General features: G+C 54.8%; 5 protein-coding genes across 5 annotated transcripts; 4 read left to right on the forward strand and 1 right to left on the reverse strand.

The window, feature by feature from the left end:
* Positions 1-449: 449 nt before the first annotated feature.
* NECHADRAFT_38535 (uncharacterized protein) lies at positions 450-3,188 on the forward strand (the record flags this gene model as incomplete). Its single annotated transcript, XM_003051550.1, has 2 exons — positions 450-842; positions 906-3,188. 2 exons carry the CDS (start codon positions 450-452, stop codon positions 3,186-3,188), a joined length of 2,676 nt encoding a protein of 891 aa, XP_003051596.1.
* A 672-nt stretch (positions 3,189-3,860) lies between these two features.
* NECHADRAFT_78821 (uncharacterized protein) lies at positions 3,861-5,153 on the forward strand (the record flags this gene model as incomplete). Its single annotated transcript, XM_003051551.1, has 1 exon — positions 3,861-5,153. One exon carries the CDS (start codon positions 3,861-3,863, stop codon positions 5,151-5,153), a length of 1,293 nt encoding a protein of 430 aa, XP_003051597.1.
* A 262-nt stretch (positions 5,154-5,415) lies between these two features.
* On the forward strand, positions 5,416-8,017 carry NECHADRAFT_104028 (uncharacterized protein). Its single transcript, XM_003051552.1, has one exon. It carries the CDS (start codon positions 5,604-5,606, stop codon positions 7,860-7,862), a length of 2,259 nt encoding a protein of 752 aa, XP_003051598.1. The 5' UTR covers positions 5,416-5,603; the 3' UTR covers positions 7,863-8,017.
* Positions 8,018-8,454: 437 nt separating this feature from the next.
* On the reverse strand, positions 8,455-12,356 carry NECHADRAFT_38874 (uncharacterized protein; the record flags this gene model as incomplete). The annotated part of the gene is made up of 4 exons (XM_003051994.1): positions 8,455-8,484; positions 8,538-9,171; positions 9,224-12,129; positions 12,198-12,356. Coding segments are annotated over 4 exons (3,729 nt in total), but the record flags the coding sequence as incomplete, so codon positions are not given.
* A 1,984-nt stretch (positions 12,357-14,340) lies between these two features.
* Positions 14,341-15,808, forward strand: NECHADRAFT_92562 (uncharacterized protein; the record flags this gene model as incomplete). The annotated part of the gene is made up of 2 exons (XM_003051553.1): positions 14,341-14,489; positions 14,548-15,808. 2 exons carry the CDS (start codon positions 14,341-14,343, stop codon positions 15,806-15,808), a joined length of 1,410 nt encoding a protein of 469 aa, XP_003051599.1.
* Between the last annotated feature and the right edge of the window lie 8,131 nt (positions 15,809-23,939).

Below are 23,939 nucleotides of genomic sequence, written 5' to 3' on the forward strand. Positions count from 1 at the left end.
GGAGCTGCCTTGCTGCCGCCGCTATTGCTCTACCTCTACTTCTCCACTCTGCCCCCCAAACTTGACGCTTTCCACCTTCTCTTCAGTCTTCCCCCTTCACTTTATTCCTTCTTCTTTCTTCTTCCCCTCATTCTTGACTTTGACTCTTTGTCCCTCCCTCTTCTCTTCCCTTGCTCACTCGTTCAAGGCCGGTTGAGTCGCGTCTTGAATGACCACTTGAGAGGAGTGAAGCCTCGAGCGAGAGCATACGACCTACACCCGGGAAGACGCAAACGGGTACATCAACGGAAACGGAGGAACTGACCTGACCAAGCCAGCAAGTCAGTCAGCTGCATACGAGAGAACTGCATATTCATCAGTAGTTCATTTCTCTTCGACGACGACGACGATTTTTTTCTTAACCCGAACCGACCGCGAAGAACGAGGCCTAGATCCTCTCAGCCACAGCCATGCCTCCCTCCCTAAGCACCCATCCCTCCTTTACCCGTCCTCGGACTAGCGACCGCGATGGCAGGCCCAGCACCCGCGACCAGGGCGCTGATCAGAACCTCCTGATTCCCAGCCGGACATCCTCGCTGCACTCGCGCATCACGCAGCCTATTCCTTCCACCCTCAACATGAAGCCCCAGCAGCGCACTCCCAAGACACTCACTCATGCCTACATGGTATGTGGTGTTGGCCGCGAGCCCTCTCAATGGGTCAAGGCTCCCGCGCCCGCCCAGGGCAAGATCGGCCACATGAAGGGTGCTGTCGGCCAGTTCTGGCTACCAGAGATTTTGGGTAGCAGCCCGCGCCTTGAGCAGGATAACGAGATTGCGCGTGCCCTGCACGCCGCCATGAGGGTACGTATTTCTAGCTCCCGCTTGGAAACGATATTTGCTAACCATGGACTCCCTGTTCAATAGGCCTGCTTCCCTCACGATGTCGAGATTTGCACAGGCCGAAGCCAGCCTCACTGCGTTCATCATGCCTTCGTTCTCCAGCAAGATTCTTCTCACACACTCTACGGAATCTGCCTGCGAGTGTGGTCGCGAGCCGACGAGAAGAGAGCCGAGACCATCCGCGACCTTCGCAAGAGGACCGAGAGCGACTACTACGACAACCCCGATGAGACCTACTGGATCCCTTACTGTTTGTCTTTCTTGTCGCGTTATCCTCTCTACAACCTCCTTGGAGACTATCTTCGAGGCATGTGGATTCACTGGAATAAGGCCACCAATCTGTTCCATGCCGAGGAGGTCTCGCGCATCCTGAGCTTCCCAGCTCCCCGCCTCAACGATCTTGTGCGCATCGACATGAAGGACTATGCCCTTTGTTACCAGTTCCCTTCTTCTCCCACAGGATTCCAGAACTTCGCCATGTGGCCCCTGTTCAACTGTCTGTCGATTCCCAACATCGTCGGTGTCATTGAGGCTGCCATCTCTCCCACTCGCCGAATCATCTTTGTCAGCCACTACCCTGCCATGCTCACCATGGCCGCCGAGACTGTTCGATACTGCGTTCGAGTTTACGAGTGGAGCGGTCTCTACGTTCCCGTTGTTCACGCCCGCCATGCCAAGGAGCTTGTTCAGGAGCCTGGTCCCTACATCCTTGGTATCACCGTTGAGTGCCGCTCTCTCTTCACGGCGCCCACCGATGCCCTGGTTGTTGATCTTGATCGCAACTTTGTTCTTACTTCCAGCCCACCCACTGCCCTGACTCCCGGTCAGCGCAACAAGTTCGTCACCCGACTCACCCAGGCCCTGAACGGCGACGTCACTCCTTCCGGCGTTCCCCAACACCTTCGATCTGCCTACGGTGGCGGCAAGCTTGTCCCTGCCGGCCAGATCATTGTCATGCGCGGCGAGGTTGAGTCTATCCAGGACCCTGAGTGGTGGAACCAGGATGCAGTCATGGCTGTCATGGACCATGTCTGCGAGAAGCTTGGTCGCAACACTGGTCTCAAGGCCGTGTTTGGCGGATCTGTCAAGAAGCCCCTCATGACCAAGGTTTCGATGCGTCATCTCAACGAGATTGTCCGTGAGAGGAACCAGTACTCTCGGGATGCTCTCGAGGCCTGGCAGGACTTCATCAACCTCAAGGGTCGCATGGACACCGAGCTCAACAAGGTCACTAAGCGCAACAACTACCTCGTGGAGGAGCTCGAGAGCTGGAAGCAGCAGTTCCTCAAGTTCCAGGCCTTTGCTGAGCAGCTCACCAAGGAGACCCAGGATCTCAAGGTCAAGATTGAGACCCACAAGAGGGAGAACCGCCGTCTTGCCAGTCTCATTGACCAGCAGAAGGATGACAACGCCCGCTTGTCTGTCCGTCTTACTGGTACCGAGAAGCAGCGTGACGATGCTCTCGAGGCTCTTGTCCTTCAGCAAGAGATTGCTGAGGAGCTTGAGCGTGAGCGCAAACGAAACAAGAAGGAGCTGTCTCAGCTCCAGCACACCAACGTCACCATCCTCCGACAGCGGGATGAGGCTCGTCGCGTTGTCCTGCACCTTCGCAGCCTCATTGGTGGTCAGAGCCACCACATGGAGCATCTCATCCAGTCTCTCACCAAGCCGGATGACCTGGCTCAGGAGATTGAGGAGGGCTATGATGAGGCCGAAGAGGAGGAGGGCGAGCCCAACCGCCTGTCTGTCAGCCCCGCCCCTCGATCCAAGCGATACTCTACATCCAGCTTCTCCGACGTGGCAGACCGTCACCTCAAGGACAAGACCGACGCCATCGCGCACATTGTGCGCAACATTGCCGAGCAGTGTCAAGCTGCTGTTGAGGGTCTCCAGTTAGCACACGACGCGGAGTTAGGGAGTAGTAGTAGAAGGAATTCTAGCCTCTCTACCACCCAGAGCGATGACGGCCACTCCGCCGCCACGTCCGAAACAGGGGATGACTCCCTCCTCCAGCCGTCGGGCAGGGCGTCCAGTATCCCTCCCACCCCGGATCTCATTCCCAACCGGAGCAGCACAGCCATGTCCTTTGCCTCTACGGCTACGACTCCGGAGCGAGCGTCCCAACAGTATAACCTTCGAGACGAAATCCCCACCAAGATTGTTGAGGATGACGAGGAGGACTTCGAAGAATCTCGAAGCAACGCAGGAAGCGTCTCCCACGAGACAGGAGTCGTCTCCAAGCACGCCGAGTCCCTGATGCACAGGCCTTCGGGGGCCAGGATCAGCGCTCTTGGTGGCACGCGCTAAGTGTCTCAGACAGCGTCTGACCCTTGTTAGATTGCATGTCATTCCTGATGAAGTGAAGCCGGCAGCGGCAAGCCTTTCTTCATTGCAACGTTGTGGCTGTTGAAGCGGTCATGACGGTCATGTTTTGCGCGCACGTCACCCAAGTGCTGCCAATTTCTTAGCATTTCTTTATTGATCTACCTATTATTTACCTATTTGCTTTTGGCGGTTGGCTTGGATCAAAATCTGCGGACTATGGCGTTGGATGTTATCCCTTTTGTTTTTCTTGATATAACCATTCCATTGTTGTTTTTAGTTATTTGGTGGGCGGGCTCGCTCATGTACTCGCGTCAAGCCTGGCGGTCCTTTTACATTTTGCTAGAGTATTATCCTGAGATGGAAGCGGTGGTGTTTCAATTCACGTCGCTCCTTTGCCTGGCTTGAAGAGCAGCCAAACAATGAAAAGAATTCCTCAACAATAAATGAAGTCGTTTCCCTTGGTCATGTGATGTCGTTTGATAGTTCTACCACTACAGCGCAAGAAGTCCCCAAGTCTGAACATCTCTCTCTGATAAGATAAGCCATTGCTGGCCCCACAAAAAAGTTTGGAAGTAGACCTCTGTTAGTGGCATCCTCGCAAATCCATCTTCCTTCCATTAACATCGTCCAACCTCGTTCGTCCCGTGTTACACAATGGCTGATCCTTTGTTGACTTCTTTGTGCGCCATTTGCCACGTTTCAACTCCAAAATACAAATGTCCACGATGTAGCATCCGAACGTGCTCTCTCGCCTGCATCAAGAAGCACAAGGCGTGGTCAGAATGCACAGGCGAACGCGACGCAACAGCCTACATCCCTCCTGCGAAGCTGCGCACACCCGCCGGTGTCGATCACGATTATAACTTCCTACACGGCATCGAGCGATCCGTCGAACGCGCTGAAAAGCTCCTTGTCGAAGAGCGCTCTCTGGTTCAAGAGGAGGAACTGCGACCGATGACGGTCCAGGAGGTCAAATGGAAGCCGGGTCGAGATGGGCGCAAGCGCAAGGTGCTCGTGACACGAGTTCTGCGCGAAGCCAAGGGCCGTGTTTTTGAGCGATTCCTGGCGCAGAGGTTGAAGAAGCTGAACATCAACATCATGTGCGCTCCAATGGGCATGGCGAGGCAGAAAGAGAACCATACCACACTCAATCGAAGGACTGGTCGCATCAATTGGCAGGTCGAGTGGATGACATTTGAGGATGTTGAAGAAGAAGAACCGAAGAAGACGCGCATTCTTTCCAAGGTGATGGACGATGTGTCGCTATTCCAGGCATACCACACGGTGCTAGAGGAGCAGCAGAGAGCGAATGGCCAGTTGGTAAAGAGGACATTACGAGCGGGCCAGGATGGGCAATCCCAAGACCCCTCCCGTGCGACATGGTCTCCAGGTTCATTCGCGCTGCAAGATCCTTTTACAGGCCCATGGTCAACCCACCACGACACTGATCCCGTTATGTGGCCATCAGAAGAACTCCAGGCTCAAAAACGGCGATTCCAATACTTCCTTGCCAAGCCACGATCACGGTCAGACCAGCCCACTGTCTGGACAAAGCTCGAGGTGGAAGGATGCCTTCGCGATATTCTCAGCAACACGCGCGTTCTCGAGTTTCCAACTATCTATGTTCTCAAAGAGGACCAAACTCTACCCACAGGCTTCGTGCTGGGTCCCAAAGACACGATATCACCACTAGGAGGCAACAAGAGGAAGAATCCCCCTGGGAAGAAGGGGCCTAATAAACCGAACAAGAAGAGAAGACAGGGTGGAAAGGAGGTGGAGGAAGGAGAGGTCAGAAGTGACGATGAGATGGAAGGAAACGATGAGTCTGGATCCAGAGGAGTTGCACTTGAGGCAGGCGACGTAATTGCGGAGCAGAGCTTGGGTGAAGAGGATGATGAGGACGACGATGATGATACGAGTAGCTCGGGGAGCGACAGCGATGATTAAGGGGTGAATCTTGGCCAATTGAGCTATAATATGTGTATAATATCATGAAGATACCCAAAATTTGAACAAATAGAGACATTGGTCAAGTAACGATGAAACAAATGAATATCTTGAGTGCTTATGTTGGCGATGATCTTGTGGTGTTGAAGGGGCGACTAGAGTGGCTGTGCTTGGATGCTGCGTCAGCCACATGATGGACCTCGCTTTAGCTCAGGTACCGAGTACGTAGCTCCCCGCGACTCGACATACCACCCAGCCGCACACATTAACCACCTACCTAACCACCACGCTCGCTTCAACTCCCATCACAATAGGTCCAACTCTATAGCATCAACCGTCCAACGATAAGACCCCTCCCCCGGCCGAACGACGACATCCGAGTCCCCCACGCATCATGGTTTGATTGGCGTGTCCGCCCCCCCTTCGCATGGTTCACGATCCGCCGCCACAATGGACGACACACCCGCGCCTAAGCTCTCGGAGCTGCTGCGGCACCCAGAGGATCTAGACAAGATCCCGGCGCTCAAGCTCGAGTTCTCGCGCAAGAAGGGCGCCGTCGATGGGCAACTGCGCAGCGGGCTGCGCGAGCAGCTCGAGACGACCCAGTCGGGCATGACGGGCCTGACGGACGGGCAGAAGACGGTGCAGATGATCAAGGAGGAGATGATGAAGATTGACAAGCTGTGCTCAGAGTCTCAGAACATGATCAAGGACTTTGCCAGCATCAACCTCGTGTCGCAGGCCCACCGTAACTTTGGCGCCGTAGAGACGATGCGCCGCAACCTCGAGACCTTTAACGACAGGCTGTCTGTCGTGGAGCAGATGCTGCGAGAGGATGATGAGGACGGCGACAACATGCCCAACCTGCTGCCATGCCACTACGAGCTCACGCAACTTCGAAACATCCGAGACGACGCCATGGAGCAGATACAGAGGGCCGAGGACACGAGTCTCCAGTCGACGCTAGCCGACTACTTTGCGCGGCTCGACGATACCATCGACTGGTTCGACGAGCACGTCGGCATCATCGCCCTCAACCTCATCAACCTGGTGGTGCAGGACAACAACGGCCTCGTGGTGAGGTTCGCCATAGTGATGGAGGCCGAGGAGAAGAGCGACCAGCGGGTGCTGGCGCTGCAAGAGGCGCTCAAGGACCACAAGGAGATGGCAACGAGGTTCCAGAGCATCACCGACGGCGCCAAAAAGGTGCGTGGCTACAAGGACAAGTTCATCCAGGCGATCCGGCTCAGTGCTGAGCAGCAGTTTGACGGCGCCAAGGAAGAGTTTCTCGAAGACCCGAGCAAGCTGGAGAAGATTATGAAGTGGTATTTCAATGACCTGAATGTGGTCAAGGTGGGGATGTCGCATCTGATGCCCAAGAAGTGGCATATTGTCAAGACGTACGCCGACGTCTACCACCAGCTTATGCACGACTTTTTGATAGGCATGGTGGACGGCAACGAGGCTTCATCAGCACACACGCTCGAGATTGTGGGCTTCCCAGAAAAGTACTATCGCAAGATGACCAAGCTGGGACTGCGTCAAGAAGAGCTAGTGCCTCATGTGGTGGACAACCGCGAGGCGGAACTTGTCCGCGACTTTCGTGAGCTCATCATCAAGTTCCTGGACGAGTGGATCGAGCGTATCTTTGCACAGGAACAACGCGACCTGGCCGAGCGAAACGTCGAGGGCTCCAACCTGGACCAGGACGAGTATGGCTACTTCCGGACAAAGAACCTGGTGGCCCTCTGGAGGATGCTCCGCGAGCAGGTGGACGCCGCTGCCAACTCGCAGCGTGCTGATGTGGTCGAGGGTGTAATCGATGCCATGTTTGCTCGTCTACGGTCTCGTCAGCAGTCGTGGCAGACCATGCTCGATGCTGAAGCTACGAGATACGAGGAGGGTAGAGTGCCTGATCTCGAGGGCTTCCAGGCTCTACAGGACTGGCTTGTTGCTACAGCCAACGATCAAATCGCCTGTATCGACGACAACGAGGAGGAGAACCGTCTGGCCTACCTATCAAGCTTCCGTCGCCTTGTCGAGCAGCACGTCACCCCAGCCTACCTAGAACGCATCGAGACCGAGGTCAACACTATACGCGACGGCTACGTCGATTTTAGCACGTGGTGCATCAACCGCTTCGCCCAGCTCATCTTCTCGGTCGACTTTGGCGCCGTCATGCCCGACTTCTTCACCCCCAAGTGGTACACGAGCACCGCCATGAAGCAGATGGTGGTGACGTTTGAGGAGTACGTCAACGACTACCGACAGGTCCTCCACCACTCGCTCGTCGACATCTTTGTCGAGATCTTTGCCGAGGAGCTGCTTGTGCGCTACCTCAGCGCCGTCCGCAACAAGGGCGCCAAGTTTCGCCGCACCGACCCCTTCCAGGACAAGCTCTTCAACGATATTGCCACTGCCTTTGAGTTGTTTGGCAGCTTGCCGTCGCCGGATATTGGAGCATCCATCAAGGAGACGTGGCGTGTCACGGAGCATTTCCTGCGTCTTTTGACTTGTGATCGTGACTCTGTCGTGGAGACATACGCGACCTTCAAGATGGCCTACTGGGATCTCAACCCTTCATGGGTAGAGGCCGTGTTGAGGACGAGGGATGACTTTGAGAGGGGTATGGCTACTGCTGTAAAGAACAAGGCTGCGAATATCACGGTTGAGCGTGGCGCAGAGACCATCATGAGCAGAGTCAAGTAAGCGGGAAGAAAGGACACTTTATATATATGCATATGCATATGCTTATGGGAAAAGACGGAAAATGGACATGTAGAGCATGTTTGTATGAAGGGCATGATTTGTGCCACCTTTAGCGATGAGATGTTGTTTTGATAAGAAATCTTTGTACACCCTTCAACTTTCATTTACACATAATGACTCCTCACTTCAACATTCTCACATATACAATATACACACCGAGACAAGACTAAGACTGAAAGCAGTCAACGCAACAAGGAATTATCATGATCTACAAAATGGGGAACCTATTACCCATGACAAGGAGAACAAGAACTAACCCCCCATAACGATGAGATGGAGACGAAAACGACGGAAAAGAAGAAGAAAAGAAGCGTTTCGCTGCCCGACAAGGAACTAGTTATTCAACAAGAGGGGGATCATGAGGATGATGACGACGACGATGATGATGGTGATGGAGACAAGGGGACAAGGGGACAATGAAAAGGAAACAAGATATGTAATGTAGCAGTGGTAGCTGTTGTTTGCGGTTGTTATTAAAGCCTTTCCTCCAGTAGACAGACACCCTCCAATTCGACCTTATAGTTGCTGATTATTATGACCGGCTAGCCAGGTAGTTTGCGGCCTGTTCAAGAGTTAGCATCCATGACTGTAACATAAACATCTTTTAAATCATACCTTGTCCAGGTCGTAGTCAAACTTCTCCAGGGCAGCCAGAGCATCAGTGCGCTGGTAACCCATGCCAGTCAGGCTCTTGAGGATGGGGTCGTCTTGCTCAGACTCTGTGCGGTTCAGGGGCTGCTGGCCAGGACGAGACGCATCACCGCCAGCTGGCTTGTCGGCAGCAGGAGCAGTAGCGGGAGTTGCTGCAGCAGCGCTGGGTGACTCGAGACCGGAGAAGATGGCATCCCAGTCGTGGGCCTCAGGGGGCTTCTGCTGGCCACCTGCAGGGGGTTGGGCTGGACCAGCCTGGCTGGCAGAGATAAAGTCGAAGCTCTCGTTGCCGAACGCGGTAGACTCGGTCTTAGTCTGGCTACCGGGCGGGCTGCTGTCGAAGACGGGGTTAAAGTCGTCCAGACCAGAGCGGGAGATGTTGGCGAAATCTTCCTCTCCGGAGCCTTCCTTAGCATCCTCCAGGCCCTCAAACTCGTCTTCCAGATCCTCAAAACCACTCTTGGCTGGAGGGTTGGGCGGGGCCGCCTGATTCGGGGCAGGGGCAGGTCCTGTCGCACTCGTGCCGAAGATGTCGTCGACAGATGAGTTCTGGGCCTTGGTCTCGGTCACTGTCGCGGGTGACGATGGGAGCTCGGGGCTGATCGATGTTAGCGTCTGTTAACAGAAGTTTGGTTAGTTGAGTGCCTTACCTCGTCACCTTGGTCTCAGGAGATGCAGTCTCAGGGGCCGGAGTTGGGCCCAAGGGAGCACCTCCAGACGATTCTCCGCTCGCAGGCTTATCCCCAAATCGCTTGCTAGGAGGCGAAGCGGGTGCAAAGTCATCCTCGAAGCCGCCTCGGTCGCTGCTAGAGTCCGAGTCGTCATCACGCTCAAGTTCCGAGATAGGGGGGAACTCGGAATCGAAAGCAGAGGTAGACTTGTTGGTCTCCTGTGCAGGCTTGGTCTGGCTCTTGGCAGTTGTAAAGGCGGCAAAGGCGTTCTCAAAGTCAGCCTTGGCCTTGGCCTCATCCGCGCCACCGAAAGGATCCGCGCCCTTTGGTGCGCTCTCGTTGGCGGGCTCACGTGCCGTGTCAGCGGGGACAGATGGAGTTCCCTTACGCTCGACACTGTCAGTCTCGTCGCCGGGGAAAGCTCCTGGTACACTGCCAACACTATCGGATGCCTTCAGGTCGCCAGGGATAGGGGTAACCGAGCCATGGAGAGGGTCATCGATCCGGGAAGCAGGGGGTGAAACCTGACGCGAGGATGAGAGGGACTCGTTATGGTCAATGAAAGGTAGGAAGCTAGAGCTGATCTGTCTCGACTCCGGAGGCGCAGGAGGGTCGACAGCCAGAGTAGGCTGACGGCTCATGACAGGAGACGAAGCAGGGGGGGTGTTGTATGATCCAACACTGGCGGTCGAGGTACCAGTATGCTGGGGCTTGAACGAAGTCTGAGGAGGAGGAGGAGGAGTACCAGAAGCGCTAGGTGGGAACGGTCCAAAGACATCGTCAAAAGACTTGTCAGAGACGTTCTTGGCGGGGGGGGAGGCAAATGCACCCATGATATCAGTGCTTGCCGTCCGACGGAAGAAGGGGTTGTTTGCACTAGAGGTAGATGCCGCTGGGCTAGCAATCTGGGCCGGGGCAGACGCAGGAGAACCTGTGTTGGCTTGACGCAGCTCCTCGATGCTCTTAGTGAGATCCTCAGCTTCAGCCTTGAGCTTGTCGCGCTCGCCTTCAGTGGTGGACAGTTGCTTCTTGTTGATGGCAACCAGTCCCTTTTGCTGACGAGCGTCAGACTTGAGCTTCTCGATCTGGGGCTTGATCTGGGCAATCTCTCCATTGACAACCCGGATACGCTCCCTGAGGTTAGTGTTCTCCTGCTGATCAGCCTGGAGAGCTGCTGTAACCTGCTGGTGCTGAGCCTGGATATCACGGTAAGTCCCCTCAAGGCTCATGCACTCGGCCTGCAGCTTCGATGTCTCCTTGCGAGCCGTGTTGAGCTGCTCCTCGAGGGCACGGGTATCTTGCGCCTCCTTCTCATAAGCGGTGCGCAGCTGAGCAAGTCGCTGCTCAAAGTTCGCCTTCTGAGCAGTGGCTTGATTCAGCTCGTTCTGAGTTGTTGTCCTCTTGCCCTGAACATCCTGCATCTGCTTGGACAGTGATGAGATCTGGTTTGAGAGGTTCGCAAGCTCGGTGGTCTCTCCAGAAATCTTGCTGGCCTCTGGATCATTGTCTGCCAGGAGATCCTCGGACGCGGAAGGCATGGAAGGCTTAGAGCCTGAACCAGCCGAGCCTCCTGTAGGCTGTTGCGTCAAGCCTCTGCCAAACGAAGATGAAGGAACGAATGGCTTAAAGGTTGAGCTTCCAGTGCCAGTGAGAGACGCCTTAAGAGGAGAGGACGGTGTCAGCACGTTAGAGCCGGTACCGAACGGATCGTTGGCATTGGATCCCCCAGTTGACATAGGAGCCTGGGTTGGAGCCGGAGCAGGGCTCGGGGAGGTCGATTCGAGGCCAAAGAGGTCGTCGAGAGCTGACTTGGGCTGAGGAGGTGGTGGCTGGGCCACCACGGGAGGAGGAGGAGGGTCAAAAGCAGATGTGGCAGTTGGTGGACGAACTTGAGTGCGAAGGCTAGGAGGAACCAGATTAGCAGGTAGAGTGGTAGGCAGGGGCCCACGGCCAGTCCTCTGTTGTCGGATGAGGTACATGGCGACTGCAAACTGGTCGCGCGAGAGCTGTCCCTGGGAGTTTGAGTCTGCCAGGTCCCAAATCTGAGCCAGGGAATCCTCGGGAAGATTGGACTGGCTAAAGAAGGTAACCGCCTCCTCTCCAGTAATAAAGCCCTTGTTCGTCTTGTCGAGGTCGGCATACAACTGATCGAATCGGGCCTTGTCGGCGGGAGTCACGGCCCAATCACTTGCAACCGCACTCGTACCCTGGGGAGAGAGGGGAGGACGTCCGAGAGGGCTGTTTGCGCGCACTTGAGCAGTTCCACTCAGTTGTCGGGGGATGGCGGAGATGCCGGGTGCGGAAGACGACGGACGTGAGGGGCCACGGCGCGCGGCAGCTTCATAGAGACCAGCTGGGAGGATGTTGGGGAGAGATCGAAGAGCTCCCGTCTTCATCGAGGTGAGCAGATGCATAGCAATGATAAACTCGGTGAGAACGAGAGCGCCGCGCTGCTCGGTATCGGCGAGCTGCCATATCCTACCCAGCACCTCATTGGGAAGCCCAGACTTCTCAAAGATGGATTTGGCCTGGTCACCTGGCAACTGACCACCAACCTGAAGAGGTTGGCGCTCAAAGAGACCAGTATACTGTGCCACCTTCTCGGGAGTCAAGGGAGGGATGCGAATCGGTCCGCCGGTCGACTGAGCCTGGAGAGCAGCTGGAGGAGGAGGCGAGCTCACAGGCACGGGCGGAGGAGGGGGAATGCCTCCAACAGGGCCGGCTTGCGGGACGAAGCCATCGAATCGAGGAAGAGGAGCTTGTTGGAGAGCGATCTCGGGAGTAGGTTCGCGGCCGGCCTGGGCGTGTCCGATGAGTCGTAGGGCGATGCCGAAGCCAGCTGGTGTGAGGAAACCCCGATTCTCCTTATCCGCAATCTGCCAGATCTATCACGAGAGTAAAACATTTAGCGGAACGTCGGGCGGGCAGCGAAACGCGGGGATCGCAGACATACCTCGCCCAGGATTCGAGAGTCTAGACCAGTCTTGTGGAAGAACTTGACAGCGATCTCGCCAACAACGACGCCAACGCTGTCGGAATCGGCTTGTCGGAAGAGTTGGCCATATGTTCGCTTCTCTTCGGGGGAGAGGTTCAGGTTCGGCGCAGCTGCCGGGAAGTCAGCATTTCAGTAGATGGCGAGGCGATCACGAGGGAGGAGTTAAGTACCACTGTCATCGGCCGCCATTGTCGCGCATACGAGCTACGCGGAGCTCGAGACGGAAAAGACGGACGATTAAGGCACGAGGCGTCAAAGGGGTGGGAAGATTAGCGATTCGAAGCTTGCTGTGTAGCAGTGTGAATCAGCTACGGCGATAGGAAAGTCCGGATAGCTTCGGAGACGAGTCGGGCCTGATAAGGCAGAAAGACAGGTTGGATAGTTTGAAGGGCTATGAGATGAGGTCTGGTATCAAGATGGAGATCGTCAGCCCGGTGTTTGGACCATTTTGGGGGGGGTTGGTTTTGGTGTTGTCACCTCGGGCAAGCAAATGAGCCAACCAGGAGCTAGGGGCGGGACGGGCAGGGGGGGGGCTGCAGAACGGCGTCCAGAGGCTGGAGCTCCAGACAGAAGCAATTATCCGCTGGAGGGACACTAGAGAACCCCTGTGGCCGCGTAAAGCTGTAGGGTAGTCTGTAATTTTGTGTGATTGAGGCCAGCTGCGGTACGTGGAAGGGTTCCTGTGGTTCCTGTAGGTTGCCTCTCAGACCAGACAAGCCACAGCCACAAGGCAGCTTAACAGCTTCCAAGTTGAGTAAGCTCCACAGCTTGACTCTCATGGGATCCATGTCAACGTCATGGCCTTTCTTGGTAGCTTAGGTATCTAGACAATATTTTATGAAGATTCCAATGTCAGTTTAACCAGCAAGGCTTTGGTCATACCGACCGAGGCTTGATAGCAATGTATCAGCCGAGTAAACCGAAAGACGCAAGCCATGTGAACCAGGGTTGGTCGTTTCATTATATAAGCCACCCTCAGCCCGCTCAAGCCACCATGACGATGACGGCATTGCATCTGTATTGGAATCTCGGGATAAAAAAAAATCAAGGGTTGTTAACACGTCTAGACAAATTATCTAGTACCTCATCCAACTCGTATAATTTATTCCAAATACCAACTCGAATCAAAGACACTCTAGTCCCTTCTATGCGTGCTAACTGCATACAGTACCCACGTGGAAGCTGCATATCGGGAACAGTGCATCATCTGCAGTCGTCATGAGGTGACTGATTCCGATGGCCTCGCCTCGCGTATATCAAGAGGGTACTAACCTAATGAATTTTTACCGCACAACTGTTGTCTGGAGTTTCTCTACACTGAGAGAGAGAGCCCTGTTCAGCACAGTAGCCAAATGTCTAGTCTTCCGTGCCGCGATAGAGCATTCCAAATACTATCCTGACACAACAACTCATCAGCGAATGTGTAAGCAGCCCGCATGGGACCAATTCAAGATGGATGGCAGCCAACTCGGGAGTAAAAGGACATGAGACAAAACAAGGCTCAAAGATGGAATTTGGAATTGAGTAATTACACCTGAAAATCATGATTCCACACGAGTCAATATAATATTCCGCGGCACGGCATCCGGGCTTCTTACGTTGATCGCCGAACCGCCCACTAACGGAGGGGCAGGACCGAAAAAACCTCCATCGCCAAGGGTGGATTTCAAATCGTTCCAGGAGCATCAATCGATTACCTTTTGCCCTGCAGCTCAAGCTCAAGCTCACCAATCCTGTCTGTCCATCTGCCAGCCATCTCGCCATACCCAATTGCTTACCCAATCACCCCAATCCCTACCTCCCTTCCGATCCTACCAATCTGCTTCCGTCCCGCCCTCCTAGACCCCCGCCATTTTGCTATCGCCGCAGACGGAGTGAAATAGGTAGCTGCTCTCATCATCAACTCTCGGCCCTTAAAAAGACGTCATCCCCCTCCCCTTTCTCCCTTCTTTTATAACTTAAGGTTGATCCCCCGAGACGGCCTTTGTCCATGCAAGCTCTCGCCCACTCTCTGCGCTCATCCACCCTGTCTTCGTCCTCGAGAACGACCCCGCTGCGAATAGCTTCACTCGCCCGGCACCTGTCCGCATCTGCGCGCACCATGGCTCCCATCACCAAGGAGACCGATTACCTCGTCATTGGCGGCGGTAGCGGAGGCCTTGCCTCTGCGCGCATGGCCAGCAACAAGTTTGGCATCAAGGCCACCATTGTCGAGAGCAAGCGACTTGGAGGAACCTGCGTCAACGTTGGGTGAGTTCTTTGGACATATATACAAGGGATCAAACACTGACAGTCTTTCCCTTTCTAGTTGTGTACCCAAAAAGGTGACTTACAACGCCGCCGCCCTCGCCGAGGCCATCCACGACTCCAAGTCCTACGGCTTCTCCGTCGAGGAGACAGCCCCCTTCGACTGGTCCACATTCAAGACCAAGCGCGATGCCTACGTCAAGCGTCTCAATGGCATCTACGAGCGAAACCTCAACAACGACAAGGTCGACTACGTGCACGGATGGGCCCGCCTTGTCTCCAAGAACCAGGCCGAAGTTACTCTTGACGACCAGTCCAAGGTTCTCATCAACGCCAAGAAGATCCTCGTCGCTGTTGGTGGCAAGCCCACTCCTCCTCCTAGCATTCCCGGCGCCGAGCACGGTATCAACAGCGATGGCTTCTTCGAGATTGCCACTCAACCCAAGAAGGTCGCCATTGTCGGTGCCGGATATATCGCCGTCGAGTTCGCCGGCATGTTCAACGCCCTCGGCACGGAGACTCATCTGTTCATCCGCCACAACACCTTCCTCCGAAGCTTCGATCCCATGATCCAGGAGGCTGTCACCAACGAGTACGAGAGGCTCGGCGTGAAGCTTCACAGGAGTTCGCAGGCCACCAAGGTTGAGAAGGACGCCAATGGCAAGCTCACCGTCACCTACAAGGACGACGCGGGCAACGAGACTGTTCTCAGCGACGTCGACCACCTTATCTGGGCTATTGGTCGCACCCCCGAGACTCACGGCATCGGTCTGGAGGAGGCTGGCGTCAAGCTTGGCGAGAAGGGACACATCCTCGTCGACGAGTACCAAAACACCGCTGTCGACAACATCTACGCCCTCGGTGATGTTACCGGCGAGGTCGAGCTGACTCCTGTGGCCATTGCTGCCGGCCGCCGTCTCGCCCACCGCCTCTTCGGCGGCCCTGAGTTTTCCAACCTCAAGCTCGACTACAAGAACGTGCCCTCAGTCGTCTTCTCACACCCCGAGGTCGGCAGCATTGGCCTGACAGAACCCCAAGCCATCGAAAAGTACGGCAAGGACAACATCAAGGTCTACAAGACGGGCTTCACGGCCATGTACTACGCCATGATGGACCCTGAGCAAAAGGGCCCTACCAACTACAAGCTCATCGTGACGGGACCCGAGGAGAAGGTGGTTGGCCTTCACATCATGGGCATCGGCAGCGGCGAGATGCTCCAGGGCTTTGGCGTCGCCGTCAAGATGGGCGCCACAAAGGCCGACTTTGACAGCTGTGTTGCTATCCATCCTACCAGCGCTGAGGAGTTGGTGACGTTGAAATAAATAAATGGGAATAGAGAAGAAAGAAAGAACTAAATGTTGATAAAGAGATTTCAGATAGAAGGAGTTAAATAATGATCAAAGTACATGAAGCACCCGTTGTTCATCAGTTGAGTGATACACTTCCTTGAGTTTTCCCCTTTTCCCTTGAAGCATATGCCGTGCCATCTCAACATTGACCCGTGATATCATGCCTTTTGACCTCTATATCTCGCCATTGATCTCCTTATAGGGCAATTCTCTGGTTTGGTCACATTCATGTCAAGACTTCTTGCCCTGCTCATGTTGACAAACTACCCTTCCTGCTTGCTGTCTCTAATACTGCTCAGTTACTCCCTCGCACTCGTATACCTACCACCATGTCCTTCCTGGTAGTAGTCGTCACCGTCATACGGCATCTTGCACCACAACAGCCATACTCACGAGATCACATTACCCAGTTCCCTGTCTGCACCCGCCCGCTCCGGTGTGATGCGGCTATCCGCACCGGTGCGGAAGCGTGCAGCCAAGGGAAAGACAGATACGCTCCATCGGTGCCGAAGATGCAAGTCTCGGGTCGATGCGCATCTGTATATTAGGGCGTGTGGTAAAGCTGCTTGGGATGCCGGTTTTGGACGTTGGCAGCGTAACACAGACGTGTAGGTTTCTGTGTTGTCTTCCAAATATGGCCAGGCACGCGGCGTTGTGCAAGTCTTGGGATACTATCTTGGTGGAGGATGGCCAAGTGTTTTTTTTTTTTTTGCCTTTGCTAATGGGGTGGGAAACGTGATATGGTTCATGTAGCAAGTGTCTATACAGACTTGTTGATGTATGGTCAGGGGTGACGGTTTGATCAGTACAACTCTTCATTCAGTACCTCCCAAGTCCTTGGTCATGAGCTTGCTACTCATCGAGTCCTCTTGATTTCCAATCTCGTATCAACGTGAGCTCGGTTTACTCATCTTGGCCAGGTCGTTGACCACAAGTCATGATCATCACGTTGAACCTGAAAAGATCCTTGTCTCGTATCACAAACACAGACATTATTTCAACAGTGGCACGAGGGGGGAGTGAAAGGACTCATCCCTGAGATCTCATGTCGAGTGACGAGAGAACCTCCGACATAGCCGCAGAGAAGAGGCTGGGGAACAGAGTAGTTCATGCGGCTTACAGAGTCCCAAAGCATGGAGAACGTCCTAGCTACAACGAGAGTTCACGTCCGAGTGCTCCGGGATTTCGATTCGAGACATCAAAGTCATGAGTTCAAGGGAATGATTTGAAATGCTCAAGAAGGACAGGGGGGGCCCGCTGCTATCTCGGACTTACCCTCGAGTAAGACTTTAAACCATGAACCTCGATATTACTATATGCTCACCGTCCATCCTCTCACCGTGCCGTGTCCCGATGCCATTCAGAGGGACTCCGTAGGTCATACCGTAACGATAGGGGTTGTATCTGGGTCTTGATGGTACCGCAGGATGATACTCTGGAGCAACTTGCTGGATTGATCGTAGACGGTTGTGTCCGTGCTGTGGTAATAACGCATCGGAGTATTCAAGGACGATCATCGTACGGTTGTAGTTCCAGACCAGGGATGTTAAATCAAGTTTATCTATAGTTGATCGAACTTGGTCAATATCACCGGCATCTTAACAACCCAGTTCCTGGTTCAACCACGGTATAGCAGAGGGCAATATTGCACCATCCCTACCAACGGTCTCCAGTTTCTCCTGAATCACTGCAACGAGGGGAAAGCAACCCATCTGACTCGACCAGTAGACAAAATGGAGCAATCCCTCCGTGAATCCTACCCTAGACAGAAAACTCAACTCTCCAAAATGCCCCCCCACCCCTTGGGAATTCGCAATCTCGAGAGGAGGTCATCACCAAGGTCTCGTGAGCATCACCACACCCTCTCGCCGTCAGCTCCAGACCAGACGTGAAAAGGCGGCGCGCCCTTGTCAAGGCATGTCATCGACGGCTACATCATAGGCTGAGAGGCAAAACCCCTCCTTTTCCCATTCTTCCAAGGGTCTCACGAGTTCCTGCAGCAGCACAGAAGCCAATCCCACCCTTTTGCTGCAAAGAGGAGAGGTCACATGGCGCGGCGCGTGCCCATTTCGCCGAGACATTAGCCACGCGCGTGAACCAAGACGCCACCTCCGCATTCTCTCTTCCTCGAGATGTTCCACGGAAATCTCTCTCAAACTCCAAAAGGTCGATCTGAAGAGGGGTATTTCACCCACTAACCGCAGTCGTAATCACCAAAAGAGCGCTAAGAGATAAGCTGGCGTGGCAGAGGTTGGCACATCCAACGTCTGAAGTTGGTCACGGGAGAGGTGGTGTGACCGTCCACCCCCAGAGACTCGAGGGCCTTTGAGATTCCAGACTCGAGAGAGAGATAGCACGGATGGCCTTTTTCGGGATGGGCGCAGGCAGGCAGCATGAGGGTAATACCCGTCCTGCAGCACAGCGCAGCGCAGCGCAGCGACAAGCAGCTTGAAACGGGATAACCGCATGGGATGGCACTGCATCGCTCTCCTCTCAGCCTGTTGCATGTCGTCACAGGTGCTGCGCTTGCTTCCCCAAGGCCCAGGCAGTCGGATCCATCCTCCACAGCCGTCCGTCCCGCTGTAAATCAACCAAAAGGGCCATCTCTTTGTCCTGCTGTTGGTGGCTTGCAGCGCCCTTCCCAAGCTGACGACTTGTTAGTGACGGCACGGTGCAGAATAGGCGCCCCCCGATGATGGGATGCGGACCAGGCGGAATCCGAAGCAGCGGACCTGGAATCGCCCCGAGGACCCTTTGTTCGTGGTGAAGCACGCCCCCTTAGCCAAGAAAGCAAACAAACAAACAGACAAAGACAGAAGAACCTACGCAACGGCGCGAGGACACGGCGTAGCCGCTAACACGGGGACATTTGTTTCGTGCCAAGCGGCCGACGGGAAGGAAAATGCCACCGCGCCGAGATGGAGAAATCCGGGGAAGACGGGGGCCCGCACAAAGCCCCGTCTTCAACGGAGACCCAGCAGCAGCCCCGGGAAGCCCGTACAGAGCAGAGCGCGTACCGTGACAGACAATTACAGGGGGACTGAGAGCAAGCGATATGCGACCTGTAGAGAGTGACGTGAATTCCATGACCAAGAATGGCACGTTGGACAAGCCCCCTTGCTCCAGCAAAAGAGGCATCTGCACGACAGAGGAGAGGAGCAACAGACGACTTCCCATTTCCCCAACCGTCCAACGTTGAATATTGGGTTCCACTTGGAGGCGCAGTCCGGGGTCGACGGTCGTGATTGGCCCATGTTCTGAAATTGAAGCGCACCATCAAGACCAGACAGGGCGTGGCGAGACAGAAGAGACATGGGAGACTGGCGAGGGGAAGAGGGGGAGATGGACTTCTCAACTGGACAGTCGCTGGCGTTGCAGTGGGCTGAATCCAAAGGCCAAGACGGACGGGACAGACCTGAGAGACAGCCCAAGAATAGGACCTCTCATCTCTTGGACAGAGAAATTGGACGCCTGCGATGCAACAGCAACTCAATACCAGTGTGCTGTACTTCGAGGCATGTAGGCCCAGCTGCTGGCCCCTTGAAATTATTCGCCCGTTTCTGTTTGTCTTGGTCTCGCCATGCACACACGTCTCCCCCGCGGGAGGGTGGAGGGATGGTTGCTCCCTAAGGACTCCTCTTGTGCAACACAACAAGTCTCGATTACTCGTCGAGACGCCCTCAACTTGGAGACGGTTGCAGCAACATCCAGAGCATGGACCAACTCCTGCCCTGCCCTGCCTTGCCTGTTGCTGCGCTGTGCATGCCGTCTTTGAGCCGCCAGCACCCGGCACGAGCCAGAGCCACCATCTCGAGCTGAACCCCCGTCGAGGGCTCGTAGCGAGGCCGAAGCCATCCTCGATAGTCCACACACAACCCGATCAAAGTGGTAGACGGGGTCGAGATCCCTGACGGCCATGATGGTGTCCTGTCTTTGCCTCCATTCCCGGCCAGGAGCGCAAGCGATCATGATGGCAGCGGCAGTATCGATGGATCAGTGACGCCCCCCTAAACCCTCGTAAGCCACGACGGCAAGGCAAAGCTCTTGCTGCCCCAGAAGCGTGCAGCTGCAGCAAACAATTGCAGTTCCCCCCGGTCCTTGACCTCCGCACAGACATAGCAGCTCGACTATCGAGAGCCCAATGACCCATCTTGCCGCCGCTCGTCAGGATATTACGGCTGGGCAACTGTGCCTGTGGGCGGCAGCACATTACACTATTCCCTGTGTTGAAAAACGGATTTTCGTTTGTCAAAACCTGAGCTCAGCATCCATCCGCAACCCCCCCGCCTTCACTTGAAGGAGCAAGGTTTATTAGCTGGCAGAACCATATCACCACTAGGCACCGCTAAGAGGCTCCCGTCCTTGCTGGCTGCGGCAGAACCTGCAGTAATCAGGACGTAGCGTGGCACGAAGGGATGGGGGCCCTGAAAGGACTTCCGGTCCCCCAATATGCACTCTGCACCATGTCCTCAGTGGCTCTCTCGCTGGCCAGCAGGCGAGCACTCTGGCAGAGTGCCCCAGCATGTCCCCAGCCTGCCGCACAGAATGCGGGGGAAGACCATCCTTTTGTGACTTGTCAGATCGCCTAACCAAGACAGCCGTCTTCCGCGGGTGGGAAATGGCACGATGCAACGCTGCGCCAGGACAAAACAGGCCAGCGAGGCGAAAGGACAGGGACAAATTTTTTGATAAGGAGGCAAAGGAAAAAAAAAAAAAAAAAAAAAGCCCTTGCTGAATACTGGGGACGCCATGTGGTCCCTGCTTTCAATGTCTTTGAAAAACGTGTCAGCGTCGAAGACCCAAGGCAAGGGGTAGATAGAACCCGGTCGTCGTGTTGTTGTTGTCCAAGTCCATTTGGAGAAGGCCATCGTCTTGTCCTTGAAGCATCCAATTGACCAACGCATTTCGCTTATTCCAGAGGCGTAGATCAGCTCAGATCCAACTCGCAAGGTCAGGGTTAAGCGGCTCACTGCAGCACAACCCAAGCTGTCGCATTCGGAACAAGGGGGCTGATGCTGATGCTCATGATGCTGGACCATGATGTTGGGGTTGGTTGGTTCGCCCGACTGCCTTGCCGTCGTCTGCCTCTGCCTTGCTTGATTGCATGCTTGCCTGCCGCTGAAGCGAGATGCTGCCTCCCGATGTTACTCTATCGTGCGGCTCAGGGGTTGGTCTTGTCGCCCGTCTCTGTCAGCTTGGCCACCGTTATCAGTCAATTAGGAATGTGACGGTCACAAAACACACCAGACTACCAAACACCGGATGAACATGACTGGTTGGTTGGTTGGCTGGCGTAGTTTTTGCATGCCTGCCGCGAGGCAGCCGTTGGATGCTGTCTCTGTCTCTGTCTCTCTGTCTGGCCTTGGGAACCCCTTCGAGGCTAAACTCTGAGACCTTCTGGATTATTCTCGTGACTCAACCATTCAGCCCCCGTCAGCAGTCAGACTCAGACTTACAGTCAGCCGGAACCACGAGGAACTGTCCAGAAGCTAGCAGTGGTGCCTGTCTACCAGAAAACTGGGAACGGGAACCAAGAAAAGAAGCTCGATGAAAATTCTTTTTGCTCATCAAGCGTGGCTCGTCCGTCAGTCGTGTCGTCGTTCGTGTCTTTGCGACCAATCCTCGTACGACACGGCACTTCAAGCGGCCTGTGAACCAATCAATAGCCCATGCGCACGCCCTTGGCGGGAGCCATGAGCGGCTTGCTCGGGGCGACGCGGCTGCTGCTGCTTCTGTTGCTTGCTGCTAGTGAGAGATGCATGCGCTGCGTCAGAGAAGTCAGACACTACTAGACCTTCTCGAGACTGTCTGTCCGTGTCCGTGACGCTGTCAGGGATGCAAGGCACGAAACGGCACGCACCAGCTCTCGAAACGTGCCCATGCCATCGTCGATCCAAACAGGTAGTCTTTCAATCAATCGCAGACATAGTCAAGTCTCGTCTTGTAGACCCATAACCAATTGTCGTGATCCTCTGGAATCTGATCTGATGACCCTCTCATGGCGGCGCTGCCCCTGTGTCAACCATTGGACCATGACCACAAGAGATGGCGATATCAAGGAAACTCTAGCATCAAATTTTCAGTCCCAACCCAATGACCAATATCTCCATCAATTGTCACGATGGTGCAAGCTCGTGCCTGAATGTCCCCACTCGAGGCGAGTTCCATCTCATTGCACAACCCAATCTCACGATGGCATCACCTCACGAGGGCTGAGCCTCAAGCCCTTACTCATCCACCTGGAATCCACCTGGTCGCTTGACTTCTCCACTGCCAACACTGCCGACGACAAAGAAAAAAAAAATGTCGTCACTGGCACCGCAGTCGGCCGATTCGCTCATGCCAGCCCGGAATCAAGCTTGGCTTTTGACGACGCCTTTACACTTTGGGATAAGCCTCTCTCCAGCTAACAATGAATGAGAAAAAGAAACAAGAGCTGCAGACAGGCTTGACGGGGAAGTCGGCGAGTGGAAAAGGTCTCCATAAGGCGTCATGCAGAGGGCGTGTCGTTAGACTTGGATCCCTCTAACCTGAGACGGAATAGACCAATAGGCTATTGTCGATCATGCCCAACTTGGCAGCCGAGCTATTCCTGTCAAGGACCTCTTGTCCAACAAGCCTGATCCCCCAAGACCATTAACCAGTCAAGGAACACTCTGGGGATATCTCTTGGCACCGTCGATAATGTCCAAGGATCAGATGTTTGGATGGTGGAGCCGCTGAGCAAGGTCTGGCAAGGCAAGCCAAGGCAAGGCCACCACGGCCACCAAGGCCACCATCACGGAGGATTTCTTTAGCGGCCACCACTGAGAGAGGGCGGTTGTGAAAAAAGAAACGAAAATTTTGCTCTCTCAATCTCAACCTGTCAGATCATGGTGGTTGCCCAACGAATGAAGTTGCTCACCTTGCCACAGGGCAGAGGTCAGCATCAAGGCCACCACACCATCACATCTCTCTAGTCAAGATGCTGTGCCATGCTTTCTTCTTCTTCAGTCAGACTGTCAGCCAATTCCTGACGGCGGCTGGCTGAGTTGGCTCCCTCTTTGGCAACCCTCGACCTCGACCTCGAGGTTGACCTGCATGAGCATCCCAGCCTCATGGATGGTTCGCCCGCTCATTGCTGCAAGGTACAAAGTACACCTGCAATGTACTCACTCTCTCAGACAGGCGCCTCCAACCGCTGTAAGCCGACGTATCTCGGGGATAGAGACCATCTTTTGCCTTGTTGAGACGTTGCGAATAGTAATCTTGTTGGCACTAAACGTCCGACCTTGACTGCTAGTCTCTGTCTCCATCTGCGCTTGATGTGATGAGCACTGACTGTCACGATGCCGGCGTCATCCAAAACGATCTGCCGCCCCTTTCTTTTTCATCGGCATTTTTCCATCGCCATATTTCTTTAGCGGCTTCTGCGCCTGAGCGCCATCACCACTGTGACTAAATATGGCAGTCTTACTATGTCAATGCCTAGCGTCTCGGACAGTTCGCGAGTCCCTGTATGGCGTCCCTCGAGGCCTGTCTGGGCCTTTGCTCATCTTCACCTCAGAGCCGCCACTGGGCTGCCGCACGGGCGTCGTCACGAATAGGGGCTTGGTCCAAGTCCACGAGTCCCCTCCAAGATGGCTTGGCCGGGTTGGTTGGAGGGTGAGGTGATCGATAAGCCCACCATCAAGAGTCCACCAGACCACCAGTGTTTCTCACTCAAGTCACAGCCCACCAGATTGGCCCCGCATCCCATGTCCTGTCCTGCGGCAGCTCGAACACCCCTGGCGGCGATGGTTCATCCTGTTCCAGGTGATGCACCTAACATAGTGTCCATGTTGGTGAGTGAGTGTCCAATGTGACTCTTCAGGTGCCTGCTTCATCGGACAGGCCGGTTGCCTTGCAGAGAAAATTCTGAAAAAATACGAGCAACCTGTAGCTGAACAACCTTCGCTTTGGCATCCATGGTTGAGGCGCCACGACACCCAACAAGGAAAAAATCTGCTCTGAAGGCTTGCGTCTTCATCTCGTTTGGGATTGTTCACCTGCCGGCTTGGGCGAATTGAGCTGCTGAATGCCAGCTGGTGAGGCGAGCTCGCTCATCTTGGTTTATCCCCAGTTG

This window comes from Fusarium vanettenii (genome assembly GCF_000151355.1).
Source record: "Fusarium vanettenii 77-13-4 chromosome 4 genomic scaffold NECHAsca_3_chr4_2_0, whole genome shotgun sequence".
NCBI classification, from domain to species: Eukaryota; Fungi; Ascomycota; class Sordariomycetes; order Hypocreales; family Nectriaceae; genus Fusarium; species Fusarium vanettenii.

Excerpts from the sequence above, each read along its gene's own strand:
- NECHADRAFT_104028 (XM_003051552.1), top strand. The coding sequence starts at position 5,604 with ATGGACGACACACCCGCGCCTAAGCTCTCGGAGCTGCTGCGGCACCCA.